Below are 19,179 nucleotides of genomic sequence, written 5' to 3'. Positions count from 1 at the left end.
TTCTGTCAATAAAGACAGGATATGGAATAGATCCAGCTTCCACACTGGTACCCACATTCTTATTCCTAAATGACATCACTAAAGACAGCATAATTCAAAGTCTAATTGTCTTTTATACTTGCCTCCACCTGGACTTTTCTTTCTTGTCCTAAAAATCCCAAGCTTGTGCTATTTGAGAGACACTGATTGCAAACTTCCATACAGGATCACATAACCTGCGGGTGGAGAGGGGAAGGCAGAAAATCCACCTGCAGCATTATTTTCTCATTTAGTCAAAAGGGAAAGACATCATCCACACTCTGCTCCAAAATGTCAACAGGCACCAGGCCCTAACCTCAGCCTCCTGGAACAACCACCCAGGAAAAAACAGCTTCAGCTGTGCCATGATTTCAGAGGGTAAGGACAAGGACTCTCATACATAGGTTTCCACTGGGACAACAGGTACAATTTATGGAGGCATTCTGGAAAAGTAACTACATGTAACAGCAGTTAGGAACAGTTTCACACATATTTAGGCCTGTTTTCAGGGTTTCCAAAATATTTTCCTTAGACTATTTAATTGGTTTTTTTTTTTTTTAAACAAAGGTGTTTGTTTATTTTGTAAATCATTTTTTTATTTATCTAAAAAGGCACAATTGCAAAAAAAATTACCTTTTGAAATACATTTACTTAGAAGCACTAAGAAATTCTATGTAGCAAGAAAGTGACCAGACTTCTCAAGATAGATACTCAAATTTAAGCTGAGCTTCCCTGGAAGCCAAAGATCCTTTTCCATGTTACACCAAGAGAGGCGCAGCGTGTCCATCCCTCTGAACGTGTAGCTGCCACCCTGGCTTAAAGGAAAGCTGCAGTGTCAGAGTGACAGTCTTCAGGCTTAAGAATTGCTGAAGAAGCCGGGTATAAATGAACCATGTTAGCATGGGAACAGGGGAAGCAATTTGGTGCCTCCACTACATTCTCATGCTGATTTGAATTTCCTGCCTCTCAGGAGAGCAGCAGGCTCAACTTTCTGCTGAGAAAAGACTCAATGAAATGGCACTTTGCATTAATGATACCAACCTTATTCACAGCAATTAATAGCTTTTCCTTGCTAGCCTATATAAATAGTTCAAAATTCGATGGGATGGAGTTGAAGATGGCACTGCAGTTTTCCTTTAAGTAGAGCAAATTAGGTTAAAAAAAAAATCCACTAAAAGCGTATATATGTAGGTAACCCTCTAACCCTAATCCTATTTATTTCCAAAAAATTAAGGATTGTACACTTCTCTTAAGAAAAAAAAAAAACACCAACAGGCACAGGCTGCATTTGAACTGTCACACACAAATGTACATTTTGGCATTAGCCACCATCACACATGGAAGCAGCGCTGCCACAGGACAGGCGTGTGCCTTCCCCCACTGGAGCCCTCCAGAACATTAAGTGCAGCCTGTTCCTTTGAACAGGCACATGAAATGGAAACACTTGAACGTGAATCCACGTTTGTTCCTAAAGCAGTGACTATTTTTCATCGACAGTAATGAAACAAATCATTGATTCAATGAATGAATTTAGCTGGTTGAAAATTTCCGTGTAGTTAAAGACGACTCCTTCAAATCAGGTGGAGATCTTTTATAAAAATTCACATTCTGTAAATGAGCTTTCACAGTTGAACAGACGGGGCTGATCCTTATGGAGAATTAGACACACAAAGCATTTGACTTCTTTCTGTTTAAAGAATGTTTAAACACTGCTTTGCTTCAGTTCTACCTACAGTACCCGACGTAAAACTGAGCGCGTAGAAGTAGCTTCACCAAAATCAAGCTGGCTTGGATACAACACTGGGCTTTAACAAGGACCTGTAGTCTAAAAAGAATCATGCCAAATGGGAAAAATAAGTATAAAGAACAATTCCTTACAGGAGCAATGCTTGGTTTGGGTTGGTTTGTTGGCATGTTCGTCTCTGTCCCCAGGTACATCCTTAACTCATCTTATTGGCTGTAGCCAGGTTAACAGATCAATGCATCAGCAAAATACTCACTCCACATTTTCCATTAAAAATAAAAAAAAAAAAGAGAACTCTTAAAAGAAATGGGTTCCCACCCCCCCAACCTTTCCCAGTTCCTGTGTCTGAGGAAGAGGGAATTAATAAAAACACATAAATGGCTGCTTTAAAATATACGAAGTAAAAACTGGATTTGCTATTGAACATTTGCAGAAGAGGCAAAGTAGCAGTTATACAAATTACACAAAATCTACTGTAATTCTTACACTAGTATAAAGTGATTTCACTGAAGGAATTATTTCAATAGTTCACATTACAGTTAAGATAGAGGGGATGCAGCAAACCCGCACCCTTGTTAATATCTATCCTAGATTACACACGACAGTTTTAAGAAAGGACCCTTAAATGATCTACATCTGTAACATGTTATTGGCCTGGAAGAAAAAAAAAAAAACAACAACAACGAAAAACTAATCACTTGCAATACCTCACAGAATCTTCACTTTAAAGCATGACCACGGCGTAAGAGTCCTTGTCAAATAACCTGCAGAAATAATGGAGCCTCTTGCTACGAGTGCTCAACCCTCTCGCGGGGGTGACAAGGCACCACTCGGTTTCAGCTGAGAAAAAAAGAATTCAAGTAAGACTGAGCTGTGCTGGCTTCTCGAGAGCGGCTGCAGATGCTTCATGTGCTGGAGGTCCACACATGCATTTGTTTTGCTATTTGGTGCACGTAACCAATGTCAGGTCTTTGATCTGGATCAGGGTATATGCACATGCTGACCAGCTCCCGCAGCTGAAAGACAAGAAAACAGACACGCAGACGTGAATGGATCCGCTGACTTCTTGGAAAAGGCTACAGGAATGTTTGTCCAACCACTGGAAGCCAGGACAGGAGCCAAGAACCCTAATGCAGACATTCCTGGGTGTGTGTCCATCCATCTGTCCATCCTGTGTGTCACCCTACAAAAGGGCCAGAAGAACCTTTTCCACCAATTCTTGTGTGCTGAAGATTTAAATTTTCCACACAACAACCCAGTGGATCTGACGTCATCATTTACACTGTGCTCGGGGTTTGGTGGGCTCTGCAGAGGATGCAACCACCAGCTCTGACACCGGGAGGTTCAAAACCTTTTATAAAAATAGAAATCTTTTTTTCCTGGGGGGTTTTTGATTTACCTCAGAAAACCAGAGCAGAGATGACCACTGTCATCAGCCTGTGGTCCAAAGGAGTAGGAAGCACAAGACAGGAGTGAGGAGGTCCTGGCTGGGGGCAGAGGGAGGTATAAGGATTGAAGGGAAACCAAGATCACTACCAGAAATCTGACTGATGGACTTGTCCATGAAAGTGGACTCTGAGGAAAGAGGGAAGCTGGAACAGAGCTCTCCTGTCTGACAACTGCACGTCCCTTCCCACATCAATCAATCCCTTGTCATAAGCCAGTTCAAGCTTTTCAGTGTAAGAAGTCTGACCAGCACTTGTGTATCTTTAAGATACTGGAGCTTGGCTGTCAGACACCAGGGCTTCCTGAAAACCTTTGTGAAGAAGAGAGACTGGTCATTGATTATGTTTAATAAACAAAATGCAGAAGGGCTGAAGCCTCCCCACCTCCCAACCCTCTTTATTGTGCACATGAAAGATTGTAGCTTTTAATTATACAGACACTGAAAGCTGCTCGTACCCCCGAGGCACCAGGAGAAACAGCCTTGAGCCTCTGATCTTCTCACATCCTCCCAGTAGCCACAGTGCCAATTATTTTAATGGTAATTAAAAGCATGCCCATACAGCTATCAAGCACACGGCTTCAGCTGCAGCACTGAGCCTACTCGAGTGAGGTTTTCAGCTCTGGATGGAGCTGGGCCCATGGTTCAGTCATCACTGGGCCCGTGCACATCTAGGGGGGATTCCTAGGGGGTGGCACAGGCAGCACAAGCAGCAGGGACACACTGTAATAGAGTTCCTGCTCACCACCTTCCCCATCATTTTGTGTGCAGAGAGAGCAACACGACCCCTCTTAGCAGGCCACCTCCAGAGCAAACCCACCCCACGGCCTGGCCCATCCTCTCGTACCTGCTGTGACGTTTTCTGGTCCATCTGAGGACAGAGGGTGCTGCCTTTGTAACCCTGACACCCCGAAGGTTTAACACGTACCTTAACCCTGCTCAGACAAGATCACCACAAAATGCCTACAAACAAACTAAAATGCTTCTAGAGCTCTGACAGACCCTGTGCTATCAGCACGATTTGTCCAACCAGCAGCTGTGCTCCCATGTAAATACAGCACTTAAACACAGGTGGGAAGCTCTGTTCAGTCAATGCCCAGGACAGCACAGGCGTTTCACCATCACCTACAGGGAACTGGCAGACCAAGCCAGGAGAAGCACCAACCAGGATCTCCAGTTACCAGCAAATTTGTTCCCGATATGGAAAACTGATCCTGGCCGGAGTCCCAGCTCCTCCCCCTGCTACAAGCAGGACAGCAGTTGATCACAGCAGGGTTTGCACTGGTTAGCCACAAAGGGTACAGAGAAGAGGGACATCGCAGAAAGGAAACACCATTAAAGCAGGAATTCTGCCATAAATGTTCTGCCTTGTTCATCTAAAGCAAGGCTGCAACTAAAATACTCATGGGATCAGCAGCAGCCTGAAGCTTCACTTGCGAGGTGAAGGAGATACACCAATGGCTCCGGAGCATCGCAAAGAGCTTTGGTAGCATGGCACGGCCTAATCCTCACCCCTGCCTTTGGGCAGGAGGATGTAAAGGCTTTTTACTGCTTCCCCACATCACTCACAAACCTGCAGCAGGGACAATAACAGAGCGGTTGTAAAGACTCAGCCTTTTCAATCTAAAATGGAGACATCCGCTCCTGAAGGAAAACACATACATCCAGACCAACGTAACCACCCGCAGGAACAACAAATTCCTTATGGTGCAACTTGGTCTGTTTCTGATCCTGCCTGCCTGGGTTATCGAGCCTGGCTGCACGGAGACACCAACACACCTTTTCCTTTGGCTATCCACTCCAAAAGCATCTGAAAATGCCATCTTCAAAAGCATGTACTAAACCGAGTATTGTTCACGGTGGAGTCACATTCTAACATTCAACAAAATCGAAGCTCTCTGTGGTTTCAGGAAGCAGCAGCTAATGCAGCGAGATGAGCTACAGCCAAAGGCACAGCCCTCCCCAGACTTTGTCAAGCATTCTGTTAATAGTGTATGAACACCATCTGGAGTCTAGTTCTCTGGGACCTGGCGCCTTTTAGCTTTAAAACCATCCTTCTCACCCTGGATTGTATCACTACACTACACACACTCTTTAGCACTGCCAGAGGGAAGCAAACAGACAGTAATTGTAAAGACAGGAAACACATCTGTCAACTTACACTAATTCTTGCTGCCAGCAGGCATATCCTGAAATGCATGCTACAACAGCATGGCAAACGTGAATGCACGAGCCAGGCCTCGCTGCTGCGGCAGCTTGGGGAAGAGAAGATTAAAAAAATACACTTTTCCAGAACAGTTCTCAAATGATCTCTTTGCACGAGTTACTCAGCAAGTAAAATCTAAGTAAATGGTAAAACGTGTGGTGCAGGGTCCCTCTCAGGGTGGAGACCAGGCCACATACAGTATTTCCCCCGCATCCTGCCTCTCGCTCCTCAGAACTCTGAGGTAGAATAAAACAAAAGAGAAACCCCAAAGGATATGGTGAACATTTAAAATTACATTAGCCATTTCCTTTCAAATAGAAGGCAACTGTAACGGAATGAGGAGGTAAGGAAAAACAGCTGCTTTGCCTAGGTAAGGGAAAAAAAATGTTAAACCCATCTCAAAAGGGCCTGAACAAAACCAATACATGTGTGTGCAGCTGAAGTGAAACACCACCGAGCAAGCACGCACAGGGACAGGGTTTTACATGCTCTGGTTCAGCTACTGCTCTACATCCCTTGCTCGCACACGTGCAAAGACCAGGCTTAAAAGTCCCCTGAACAACTGCTGTAGAGATGCTTATTGCACTAAACTGAAGAGCTTTCTCCCTCTCTTTTTCTTAAGAACCACCATTCTCCCCTTGTTACACACCAAAGACTTCACAAGAATTTAAGCATGTTTTAGGGTATGCTGTTTGAAGGGAAAGGAAGCGAAGGACAGGGCTTTCCCACTGCTCACTGCTGGGTTTTGCCAGCGTCAGGCTTTGTTTCACAATGTTACCCAAATTAGAAATCTTTTCTGTCTTATTTAGCTTGTCAGTATGCAGATATCACAATAGTTTCCTCAGCCAGCCCTAAAGGTACCCAGCACACTCTGGCCACCTCTTCTGCCTTGGATGGGGGAGTTTCTCCTCCTGCATTCCCTTTGCCCTGAGCAGGGAGGAACCTCATTGCACCCCCACCACATCCCCCTGCAAAAACACTCCCAATTTACCTTTTCAGAGTAATGTTCGGCTGGAAGAGGTGGGTAGTCACATTGCTCTATTTTTTGGCAAAGAGAAAACAGGTTCATTTTATCTCCATAGAAAGGGCTCTGAAGAGCTGCCATCTGGAGAGAAGAAAAACAGAAAATGTTTCAGAAATGCAAAGGATTTCATAGCCCTCAGTACTGCTGATTTGCAAGAACAAATTTTGTTCTTTGACAGTGAGCAGATGATGATGTTGCTCTCTGAGACTGCCCACAGCCAAAGCTGCTTCTGTTTGCACAGAGAAAAGTACCTTTTTTAAAATAGCAAAACCCCAAAACACCAATCAACCAACTAAACAAGAAACAGGATGCTTGGACCATAGGCCAATCAGTTAGAAACCAACTGGCTCAAAGGTAACTATGAAAACTTCTCATGAACACAATCATCTCTTCTTTGATAACATGTCCTGCTTTCAATCTTCCTCGGTTATGACCACATTCAGTTCATTTGCTCTCTGCAACTGGTAGATTTTTAATAGACTGCTACGAAGAATAAATGGGTTATTTTTGGACATTCAACAACCTAGAATACAAAGAATCCTGTAAGCATGAGGAATGTACTTCAGCCTTTTAAAACAACCCAACCGACCTCAAAACAAACATCTCCTCCTGCCAGAAATCTGCCATTTAGAAAAGAGTATCCCAGGCAGATTTGGGAACCAAACTACTGAAACTTTTCCTAATCAATCTGCTCTTTTTCCTCTTTCAATTCTGTTTTATGAATCCAGCATTTGCATCTCCAAAAATATGACAGATGTCCAAGATAAACAGGCTGTTCACACAGCAAGGAGAGCACGATGGGAGGCTCTGGGTGGGAAAGAATTCCTTCCAGGGCACGCAGGGACTCCTTACAAAGAAATGTTTATATTATCCTTAAGTCTCAGGAAGGAAACTGCATCTTTGTGTGTGGAAAACCATTCACACTGAAAGTCCTCAACCAGGAGGTCGTAACAACCACCACATGCTGAGCCTCAGAAAAACAGCCGTAGCAACACAAGCCTTTTTGAACTTGGAGCGTGTGGCCTAAGCTGTGTCTACTGAAGGGACACAGGATGAGCACAGCACCTTCCTTCTCGTGTCCCCCCACCAGGACCCAAGCCCAGCAGACCCCCTGCAGTCACTGACCATGCTGAGCCCATCTGCTGATTAGTCCAGGGCGTTACTCAAGCGCTGCTCGTCCCCCTCGTGCCTGTCAGAGGCAGCCCCACACAGCACAGCGATACCTCCTTCTAATGAAGCACCACTGGAGAATGGTGGAAATTATCTGCTCTGTTTAGATCTTTTTAAACCATTTTGCTACAAGGCACACCAAATTGGCAAGCTTTTCATACTGAGGCCAGCTGAAGTTGATGCTTCTCACTATGGCTTTAATAAGAGGTTATTTGATGATTATTAGTCTTTTGCTCATTACCATGCACTGTGAAAGCCATCTGAGGAATGCTGTCTTGTTGCTGACACACACAGCAAGCTCCCAGCAGAGTTAAAAAAAAAAAAGTCAATACCAGGTCCTCCAATCTATTATCCTGCAGTTAGGAATCAAGACTGATGGATTATCCTTGGTTTAAATCATAAACCTATCTTTTAAGTAAAGTTCTTGTGTTTCTTCCTTGCTTATCTGCAAGTTGGTTACTCTATGACTCAGTTGTAAGGGGTCACCTTGCACAAGACAGCCAAGGTAAGAGACCCTCTGCAATGAGTTCTCAGCAATTATAAGTAATAAGATGTATTTCTGGCCAAATTTCCTAAGTTATCTCCTTATGTATCACTAGACTGAAATACCTTTCAGGAAGCTCTTCCAGAGGTATTTATCAGTTATCCAAAGAGGCTTATAAATGGCAACACAGAATATAGAAAGTTATCCAAATTACACTGAAAGACAGAATGAACTGAGTACAAAGCTCCCCAAAACATCTCAGAAAATTCCAGGCTTCTTCAATTTTCTGTCTGGTAAGGCTTCATATAACGTAGCTTGAGATATCTGCTGTGCTAGTGACATTTCCTGTGCTCTGCTGCAGGATGAGCAAGAAGAGGAATTACACCTTTAACAGCTGCACAAAGCAGCAGGCTGGGGAATGGGCACACTTTGACCTCTCTGAGTTTCACCACTATTATCAATACTAATGCTAAGCTACTCCTCATAAACCCTGCAGACCCTGAGGTTGAAGAGCTGCCCGAAAGGTTGGTGAACGGAGCTCCAACAACCCTGTGCTCAAGGCCTTGTGGAAGTTTTTGAAGGCAAAAGGTGAAGTTGTATCGTAACAGTAACAGGCAAATCAGTGGGGAAAAAAATTACACACTCCAATTAGAGACTCTAATCTCCAATTAAAGATTGATAGCAAACTGCTCTCCATCAGTTAAAACAATACTGGAGAGCTCAGCACACAAGATTGGTCTAAGAACAACACTAATGGGTGCATTAGGGAAGGCACAGAAGGCAATCAAGGGTTAAACAAGGTCTCTGAGATTTCAATACAGGCATCAATAATGCCAGTAAGGTTGAAAGGGAGTTTTCAATTCCCATTAACTTTTCTTTCCAAGTCTAGTTAAGTGGTCATGTGCAAAAGAGGAGGAAACACCGCAGGGTTTTGGGGTGGTAAACTCAGGGAATTTAAAGAGAGAGCACACACATTCTGACTAAAACAGTCAGGTCTGCAGGGGTTGTGACCACAGGCACTCCAAATATCTCACTAACAACAGTCTGTGATGCTACGCTGGGGTTTGCTCCTGACATTTTGATTAGAGCAATTATTGCAGGACAGCCAGATCTCCATTTAAAATGACCACCATGCAGTATGACCAGTTAAAACTATATAGAGAGAGGAATCACTGTTAGTGTTTAAATTGATTGTCTTGCCAGAACTGCTGAAGTCACTGCTTGTAGCTATATTCTGGGAATTAACAACTTATTTTTATCCCCTCCAAGTTATCTTGCTGACAGACATCTACAGGAAGTGAGGGATGAAGACAGTTACTACTATATTGATAAGATTGAATAAAAATCACTGTATGATTATCAACATCAAAGCTAAGTGGTGCTATGTGGCATCACATCCCAAACCCCTCAATGTTCCCTAAGTGGATTCTAGTGGACACGCGTGTCTCTGAAGGCAATTTGTACATTAAATCTCTCTGCAGCTTATCTATACAAGCTATCTGGAGAAATATCAGAAGTGACTCACAACCAAACAAGCATCGCTTCCTTACTTTTAAAGCCAAATGGAAAAACATTCTCATTTCAAGGAATTAGTGAAGATAAAATACAGCTCCTTCAGAGACACACCAACTTGAGTTTTAATTTTCCAAATTCTAGAAAGTTTTAAAAGCCAAGTAGCTGTTTATCTACTGAGCACAGAATTAGAACTGCCCAGGCCCCCTTGGAAGCTGCAAGATCTTCCAGCTCCTGTTCTCAAAGTTAAGGCTTACCTACGTAGGAAGTAAATTTAAAAATGCTTCACATGCCAGATCTTTCACATGATACTATAGTACTGCTACTCCTACCAGAGAATTATGTTTAGTGTGCAATTAAGTCAGCTTCTTGAAGTATAAGGAGTACCAAGACTACTGTGCCATAAGGGGACCATATTGCCTGCAACAAAAACACATCTTAGCACAACGCTAAATATTTCTCTCTGCATAAATCTGGAATTCCATCTCCAGCAGAGCTCAGCCTCAGAAGTGACTCAGAGCAGCCTGACAGAGAAGCCGTTACACTACAGCAGCAAGCGAGTAGCTGTGTCCAACCTGGGTGCGTTTGGCTGTTACTGACAGACGTGGCAAGTCCAACATGGAAAGGCCAAAGTCCTTGACTCAGCAAAGCCTTAAACTGATTGTTCCTCTTTTACATGAAGTGCACCTGGAATTGTTCTGCATAATGAACTACTGGGAGCTCAGGCTGCCTTCCCCCTGTTCCCACAGAAGAGTCTCCAAATTCCTTTTCAAACACCACCAGCAGACCCAGGTACCTACAGCTATCCTGCACCATTCCAGTTTTCAGCATCTCATTAGAAGCATTACAAGCAAAACCCTCCTTTATAAAAATTAAAAATTTTTTAATGGTATGTTGCTTCAATTCTTTCACTAGAGGTAACAAGAATTTGAAGATAAGCACAAAGCCACTTAATTTAAGTTCACAATTTCCCAAATATTTTTGATCAATTACTTAGTAGGGTGTCTCACACCCTTTCTCTCTCTCCTAACGCATGGAATTTTAACAATATAATAGTGATACAACCACATCGGGCTCCAGTGTTTCTACAAAAGTGGATCTTCCCTCCGGCAGATCTATTTGCTCTGATATTAGTAATGCCAATGCTGGGTCTTTACACTGCTCAGGGTGACTTACGGGGCATTTATGCCAGGCACCCAGAGAAATCTTTTTCCTTAATGAAAGTCTATGCCAGGTCAAGTGTACAGGGCAGTCAGCAGTTGTGAACCGGCTGTCTGAAGCTTGGGAGAGATAGTCTTTGGATGGTCACTGGTAGGAATATAAAGCCCTTCTGTTTATTCTCTAATTCCATGTGGTTACAAGAAGCTGTGGTGAGAAGCAAAATGTCACCAGTTCACATAATTTATTATCCAAAAAGGATGTGAGCAATATTCTTGTTACTAAACATCCCTGGGATTTTTAATTCTCTGGGCTGGGATAAAAGCTTTCTAAATGTTGACATGCACTTTCACTTCAATTCTAAAATGCATACAGCTGAAAAAGGATTAAGATTAGATTATAAGGAATACAAGACTGTTCAACACCCTTTGATTCCTGCTAAAAATGAAATCACAAAACTCAAAGTACTGTTATAAAATCATAGCACTTCTTTTCAAAATGGATGTAATAGCTTTCAAGGAAAAGTTGCACACTAAGTGTGTAGTTGATACAAAGCGTGCCTGCTTTGTAGCTCTGCATTTCACTGGAAGACAATGTACAACCAGAAAAATAAAATCCAGCTATAGTCTAACAAAGTTAGAGAAACTGATTTCACATTACATAAAACCTCTCTTTTTCGTTATTGAAACCTCCCAAAATTTAGATATTCCAATTGGACACAATTCAATGGAACAAACCAGTAGCTTACCTTCAAATGCATTTGCTATTCTTTAAAACAAATGCAATATTCAGGAGAGACTATGAATATGCTGCCCTAACAGCAGCTCTGCTCACTGTAGGAAGAAAGAACGCAGCGAGCTGGCTTGTTTATGTGTGTACCTTCAACACCTACAGTGACCTACTGAATTCCTTTTGTGCAAGTACTGTGCTGGATGGCACAATCCCTTTGTTATTCATGCTCAAAAAGCACATGATGAGAACAAAGAGAGTTAACTTCTCAATAAGGTTTCTCAACAATTAAACTACAGTAAGTCTCACCTGCTCAATTCCTGTACTGCATTGTGTGGTTAAGACAAACCTGGGGGAAAAAACACAGTTAAAAGATACTTGCCTCATACAATAAACAGCCCAAAGACCAGATATCAGACTTAAAGTTATAGCCGTTTTCATGTATTCTTTCTGGGGACATATAGTATGGAGTTCCCACTGTAAAAAACAAACAAACAAACAAACAAGGAGTTACATCTTAAAAAGTGACTGTACAACCTGGATTATACAGAAGCTTGACTTCATTTAAGGATTAGGTTTAGCATGAAAAGCTAATTAGAAGAGACTGGCACAAAAATTTGGAAACAAGTCATGGTTTCGAAGGTGCAGAACCAAATATATCATCACATATAGAGCGAGAGGGCTGGTGAACATTACTGAAAATATCTTGTGTCTTTCTGAAATCTGAGGAACATTTTCTTCCCTTGCCAGTCTTCCAAGTACCTTCAGAGTGTCTGAGGCGGACAGAGCAATCGTAAAGGATCATCCTCTCCTGGTTCACTCAACAGCACTGAAACTGCAAGTTAGATGTCATGAAACGTGCTCTGCTCAAACAAGACTCCTGTGACAGCCAATCAATTGAACGTTCACTTGACACACACTTGGCTTGCAGCATGACAGGGAGGCTCCTGATATGATGGGGTACCCTTTTTAACAGTTCAGGAGACCATTTACTGCAGCAGAGAAATGGAAGGAACAAGCCCGGCACCAGACAGGTATTCGGAAACTTTCTGAAAGAACCAAGCTAATCATTCCAAACTTTAAAACACTGCTCCAACCTGCAGTCACAGCAGAAGCCATGGGATTTCCATGTGCTTCCAGAAGTCTGTATTTTATCAAAAGGAATTTACCCCAGCATTTTGGACAGAAGTTACAAGAATATATTAATAAATTCCTTACCTCAAAAAGGTTCTTTTTTAAATCCTAAATAAGTTTCAGTTGTGGCACTGAAAATACAAGACATCCTGGCAGCTTCAGCTACATCAAATAATCCTCAGATACATCATTTATTAAAACATCCAAGGACTTTATACGCTCTCTCTTCTCCTGCTTCCCCTGTTCGCCCATCCCCTGTCAATTTTGGGTTTTTTTTCTTTGCTTTTAGCATTCCAGTGTACCCTTCTCCTAATTAAAGACCTTTCCTCACAAGATGGCAAATGTTTAATTTGCCTGTAACGTTCAGTTTACAATTTCTCCATTTGAAATGCTGACTGCAGACAGCTGGAAGACTAATATGCAGACGAAGGATGGTGTTAGAGGTGGAGGAGGAAGAACAGCCACTGCCTTCACCTGACTTTCCTAGAGAGAGGTTCACACACTGCAGGGAACAAATGAGTTCTGGGGCAGAAAGCAACAGCTTTCCAAAAGGCAAAAATCACTCTGCCAAGTGCACAGATCACATTACTTTAAATACTCAAGGTATATTCTTTCTCTGGGGTATAAACTAGGCAGCTTACCTCAAAATAAACCACATCACAGACCTCAACTTCATTCTACTTTTTCTGTCAGGCATTTATATGCCCAAGCCTTGAGTCTACTGAACCTCAATGATTTTTACTCGGAGCTATTCAGAAACGTAGGATATAGCATGAAAGTAACCCTATGGCATCGGTGTGAAACGTAAGATGTTATAGGAATACATATGTAAAACTCTGCTTACCAGAATAGAACAAGTAACTAGAAAGACAACCACTGCCCTGACTGGCTCATTTGTTTGGTCCCCAAAGACTTTTGGTAATCAGCTGCCCAATACGATAAACTCAGTTTGTGTTTACAGGTCATTCAAATAAGAAATCACATTCAATGTGAAGAGTACCCTAATAAGAAATTACATTTTTGCTAATTCTATACAAACTATAACAGCACAGGAAAAATAACACATGGAGATTATTATATTTCCATGCCCAGAAATCTCATATCCAGTTTAGGAGCATGCCAAACTGACACTGTCCCAGATCTGGCTGCTTTTAATTGCCAGCAGAAGGCCTCTATGTACAGATGAGACCGGAGTTCTGTTAATAGTTAATATTTTTTAACAGGCTGCAGAGAGTAACTTCACAGAACACTGAGAGCAGACATTCAAAGAACGCAACAAGGCTTTCCAAGGATCTCTCCCAAGTGCATGCAAGATGCACACAATGGACAGCCCAGCTCTCCAAGTAATTCCCACACATTTGCCAGACTTCTGTACACGAACTGACTTGGTTGGAAAGCACTGATTCATTTTCCTGCTTAAAAACACGCAGCTCCAGAAGAAACAGTGATTCATTATGTGAAGTTCTTGAAGACAGTTTTGGAAGTCCCCACTGTGCACCAGTGTGTAAGACACTTCCCTACCTTCAACTTCCTTCCCAGTGCTGCTGCGTTTCTCACATCTGCCAGGAGAGCTACTGGAGCAGCTGAAGCAGACGACTCGCTAGCCCTTCGCTGACAGCGAGCACAGGAGCTGAGCACAGGCAGACAGCGGCACACATCTGGCAGGAGGGGACACGAGCATCATTCCCACTCCTGCTCCCCGAAGTCTTCGTGTTTCCGAGTGCTGGGGCCAGGGGCAGCCTCCAGCTGTAGCTGTTCTTGCCATCAGTTATTCTGGGTCACTGCGTGACAAGCTCAGAGCAAATAATAATGCGTGGGCTGTAAAGTTACAGCCTTGCCTTCCACGTTCGCAGGGGTCTGCTTGGTTGGGTAAAACTGTCGTTTCAGATAATGCCTTAAACCAACCTTCGATCAAAGCAGAATGACAGGGTTTGTAACACGGATGAGCGCGTTACAGCCCGTATTTGATTAGTCTGTTCCATTATATTAATAGGGCTGTGGAGCAGCCCATGCCTGAGCTGATTTTATGAAGTCTACCTTGTGCATTTACCTATCATTACTCTAGTGTTGTCAGCAAATGTACCAACAAGCAGGTGTCTGCGTTTCAAAACTGATGCATTAATTTTTAAATCACTGTCATGATAAAAGACTGACAAGCCCAATTCTCTTTATGGCCTGTCCAACATTACATGGGAATCTCCTGTAATGAGCATCTTCTAGAAAACCTCACAAGGCTTCCAGTGCAATCAGTCAGGGCTCACCACTGCATTACATTAGTCAATTTGGCAAGAACAGTCTAATCGGAGACTATTAATCAGAAACTTTCTTTGGCATTTGCCCTGCTGAAAATACAAAACATTGTTCAGATTCAGAATTAGTCACCAGGTGGTAGAGTAATGCCTTCAAAGTTATACAGGTCACAAAACGGTAGAGAAGATTCTGAGTAAGCAAGCATCTTCCCATTCTATTCCTGAAAAGTCAACACAGTTCACTTGAAGATCAGCCTACTTCAGCGATGCCAGAACAAGGTTTCTCCTGCTCTCCCCAGCACTGTCTGCATGCACAGCTACAACACCCACACGGACCAGAACAGCTCTGGGATATCTGCAGCACCCAAGTTAGGGAAATGCTAATTATTCAGAGTTAGATTAGGAGCAGAGTCTCTTGTTTCGCTGGGAAAACACACAGGCAAAGGCAGCAAAGTTATTCCAGCAATAAAATTCAAACTCCTTTCCTCTCATACAGAATCTCAATTAAAAACCCTACCCATGCAACTACAGCAACCAGCACACATAGGTACTCTGAGCTGAATTCCCACATCTGCCACGGAAACACCCAGGTGAAGAGCTACATTACTCCTGAACACAGCAAGTCTTTTACTACACAGGCAAGATCACACTCACCTGTTTTCAAAACGATTTTCAGCTTGAATCAGGAGTTTTTAGCTGGGTTATTAGTACAGTCATACACAGGATTGTTACCCTCTATACAGAGGTTCTCCTCAAGCAAATACAGATCAATGCTTCCTGTGGAATTCATCCTTAGCTGCTCATAGGCAGAAACAAGAGAAAATCTCATTCACACTTTCAGGAGGCTCTATCACAGCCTCATTCACCAAATTTAATGTACAGCAGACGAGTCCCTTGCAGCAGCAGTTCTCCCACACCGTCAGACAGATTGTCATTAGCCTGAAATCAGTGCAGAATATTTCCAAATATTTTAATAGGCTCTGTATGTTGAGGGGTTTTAAAACGCTATAAAAAAAAAAAAAAAATAAGCATTTCTTCAAATTAATCAAACTCCAAAGCCATATTTGGCTGCAAAGTACAAGAACAAATGATAAAGAAAGCTTTTACTTTACGCCTTCACCAGCACCTTCCAGCTAATCTTTAATGGTGAGCTGAAAGTGTTTCCAAATCTATCACTTCTCTTTCTCACAGCAGGGAACAGAGTTCTGAATATGAAAGAACCTAACAAAATCTGACCTTTACTGTATCTTTACAGAGTATTCCCAGTTTCAAACCAAGAGATATCAGAGCGCAACGTGGGCCTCAAAGGGGTAATACTGATTAAAGCATTCCTTCATTCTAGAGCTGTTCCACTCCTGTCAAAACAAACTTTGCAATGTTTTGAAATACTTGTGATTTTTGAAACATGCTCATTACCAATGAAAAAGGCAAAGAACGATGCTCAAAAACCTGAGATGCCATCCATGAATAACATAAAACCACCCAGTTTAAAAAAAACCAATAATTAAGTATTTCCAGAATGATTAACATGCAAGACACACTGCTACATGTTACAGGAACATATGTACAGTTGAGGAAAATATTTCAGCATGTTTTAGTAATATCTGGTGGGAAGGAATTCTACTTGCAAATGGAAGTCCACAGCTCTCACCTCTCATCCCTCCAGACATGCTTGCAGGTCACCACGAAAAATTGACAGCACTATTTAAAAGGAGTCTAGTATCTGTTTCTAAATGTTTGCATGACTTGGGGTATATTTCCAACCAGAAGGCTGAGGTCTTTTCCCAGAAGGAGAATGTGGGAATTAGCTCAACTTTGGGGAATTAAAGTGAAACAGTAGTCAAAGGCACTAAGATATGCTTTAAATTCCTTCAAGTCTCAGTGTGAGGTTCCATCACTAATTGTTTCAACGTGGGGGGAAGAGGGGGGAGAAACAGTACTAAGAAAATCTACTTATTCTTACAAAAAAGAGCAGATACTTTGTGCATAATATTTCAGCTGTTTCTACAAGACCTGTTGCTCTAAGCTCTTTATTTTTGTCTTATTAGTATTTAATTACACACACAAACTCTACCAAAGTCCTTCTATTTTTTTGGTTGGGTTTATTTTAAGAGGATTTCTTGTGTCCATATTTTCTTCACAAGTACTGCTTACTAACCCCTTGAAGTACTGTGATTTTGTGTCAGATGGCAAACTCGCTTGGCAAGCAAAAGAAAAAAGACAAATAGTCCATTTATAAAAGAGCTCTTCTCGTGACTGCGGTTCCTCCCTGTTCACCCTCATATCCAACAAAAAACCAGAAGGAACATGTAACACCCCACGTATTCCAGGCCACGGCGGTTTGCACGCTCTAAACTGGGAAGCTTTGACTTACATGCATCCCCCAGAAGGAAAATCTGCTCCAAGTTTATTCTTGTCCAAGAATAAATAATAAATCATCTGTTCCAAAACAAGACTATTCTGTGAAAATTTATTTGTTTTTTTTATTGTTTGATTTTGTGGCTGTTCCCCTTTTTTTCTTCAAAATGTAAAACCAATCAGCAGCTTTGGATAATGCCAAGTTTATTTGGCTAAAAATGGGCATTATACCAGTTCACAATAAAGTTACCTGTTTTAACACTGATGGAAATTCTCTATATTTATTTATTACAGCTCCTAGTAAAACAAGATCTATGAGCTTACTGTTAAGCTTTCTCAAGACTATGCAGTTTTCCAGAGTCTCTACACACCTCAGAGATCAACAAAATAAACAGTGGACACAACCAAACATTAAAAACAGACAAAAAACTACCACTAGCCCTAGGAAATCCTGAATAAAGAGAAAACACATCACACACCAGGACTATAAAGATCAACCCAAACTGAGTGGTTATAAAAGTTTTTCAAGAAAATAGTAAGCAGTATTGAAACCCTGCCCAAAACCCCCCAAAACACTCTCCTCCCCACCCCAAAACCCACCAAGGCATAAGTGCTTGTCATGCTCCTCTTGTCAAGCTAAATTGTTCCCCATTCCCCCCCCACATCTCCACAACAAAATGAAGTTTGCGATATGTGAGTCCATCCCTATTAAACTAAATCCTGGAACTTCTGCTGCAGGGGAGCTTAAATTAGGGAAGGAAGGATGGTAAACCACCATGTTGTAAGCAGTAAAATTCACCTTAGCTACACTCGTTACCTTTAAAACAGGGGTTTTCTGGTAAAGCATGTGCATGAAGAGCTCTCCCTATGGAAAAGTATCTCCTGTCTTTGCTCACGAGCCACACAGGCAAAAGGGAAAGCGGCAGAAGAGGTGCCAGCTGGTGAATCCACCCACATCCTCCAGCCCCCGGCTGGTTTCTGGTATTTATCACCCATCCCACAATGATACTGCTGCCTTTCCTAACACAATTTTGTTACTCAGTGAGACAGGAAGTGTCCACGTTTCCCCTCTCATAGGTCTGCCCGTGGAGGGTTATCCAGGGGCCGGGGCTTTCCCTGCCTCCTGGTCACCCGCCGTGTCACCAGTCAGGCATCCTGCTGCTGCTCCGAGCCGGGTGCTCGCCTGCATCTCACGAGCTGTGTATGGGCAAATCTTTCATTTTTCTTTCATTACCCCGGCATGTACTGTCACTTAATTTTTATGTATGCAATCCTTCCTGACAAATATGATCTGCTGCCTGGTAATTCATCTGACGTGCATTCTGTTCCTTGCTCTAATTACGGCTCCCATCCCTGACACTGCGGCAGCCGTGCTGCCGCAGCCTGGTGGTACACCTGTCAGACGGGTCGTGGTACTGCCTAATGCCCTTTTATGCCAGTCTGATGCTAGCAAATACAACGAAAGACACAAAAAAATTAGCTGAATATATTTGCATAAGCCGTGTGTTCAATTCATGGGTCAGCAGCCAGAGAAATGATGGTGCAGGGCGGTTGCCGGGGCAACGCGGCTATGGGAAGTGCCCAGCATCGCAGCCTGGGTCCGTGCGGGTACCACGCTCTGGTTTGCGGGGTGCTTATCACTCACAGCTACTTAAACAAATGTCTTAATTAAACCAAACCCAAGATCAGTAGATTTCCTGCTGCTACAAAACCTGTATGTCTGGCAAATGACCAAAAAAAACAAAGAAAAGCTTCAAGTCCGCATATTTTTTTGTTAGAAGGTTCTTTTCACTTGGATACACAAACCACTGGTGCATCCATCCCTCCCACAACACACCACATTGTCTCCAGTATCACTCCCTCACTGTTGTGCACCTCTTTCACCTGTTTCCAGGATGCTGTTGATTTGAGGAAGGGCAAGGTTCATGCAGAAGAGGCTCAACTCCTCC

At 42.6% G+C, this 19,179-nt stretch overlaps 1 protein-coding gene across 3 annotated transcripts in view; it reads right to left on the bottom strand.

Moving 5' to 3' along the window:
* Positions 1-1,045: 1,045 nt before the first annotated feature.
* The window catches only part of NEK6 (NIMA related kinase 6), a 61,723-nt gene continuing 43,589 nt past the window's right edge, over positions 1,046-19,179 (bottom strand). For all 3 annotated transcript variants that reach the window (XM_030506749.1, XM_030506750.1, XM_030506751.1), the window contains exons 8-10: positions 11,872-11,966; positions 6,404-6,517; positions 1,046-2,778 (exon numbers count right to left, since the gene is read on the bottom strand). In XM_030506749.1, coding sequence (XP_030362609.1) covers positions 2,668-2,778; positions 6,404-6,517; positions 11,872-11,966 — 320 coding nt within the window. In that variant the 3' untranslated portion in view covers positions 1,046-2,667. The remainder of the gene's footprint in view (positions 2,779-6,403; positions 6,518-11,871; positions 11,967-19,179) is intronic.

This window comes from Strigops habroptila, chromosome 15 (assembly GCF_004027225.2).
Source record: "Strigops habroptila isolate Jane chromosome 15, bStrHab1.2.pri, whole genome shotgun sequence".
Taxonomy (NCBI): domain Eukaryota; kingdom Metazoa; phylum Chordata; class Aves; order Psittaciformes; family Psittacidae; genus Strigops; species Strigops habroptila.
Note: the sequence above shows the minus strand (reverse complement) of the source record. Positions and strands in the feature narration are given on the sequence as shown.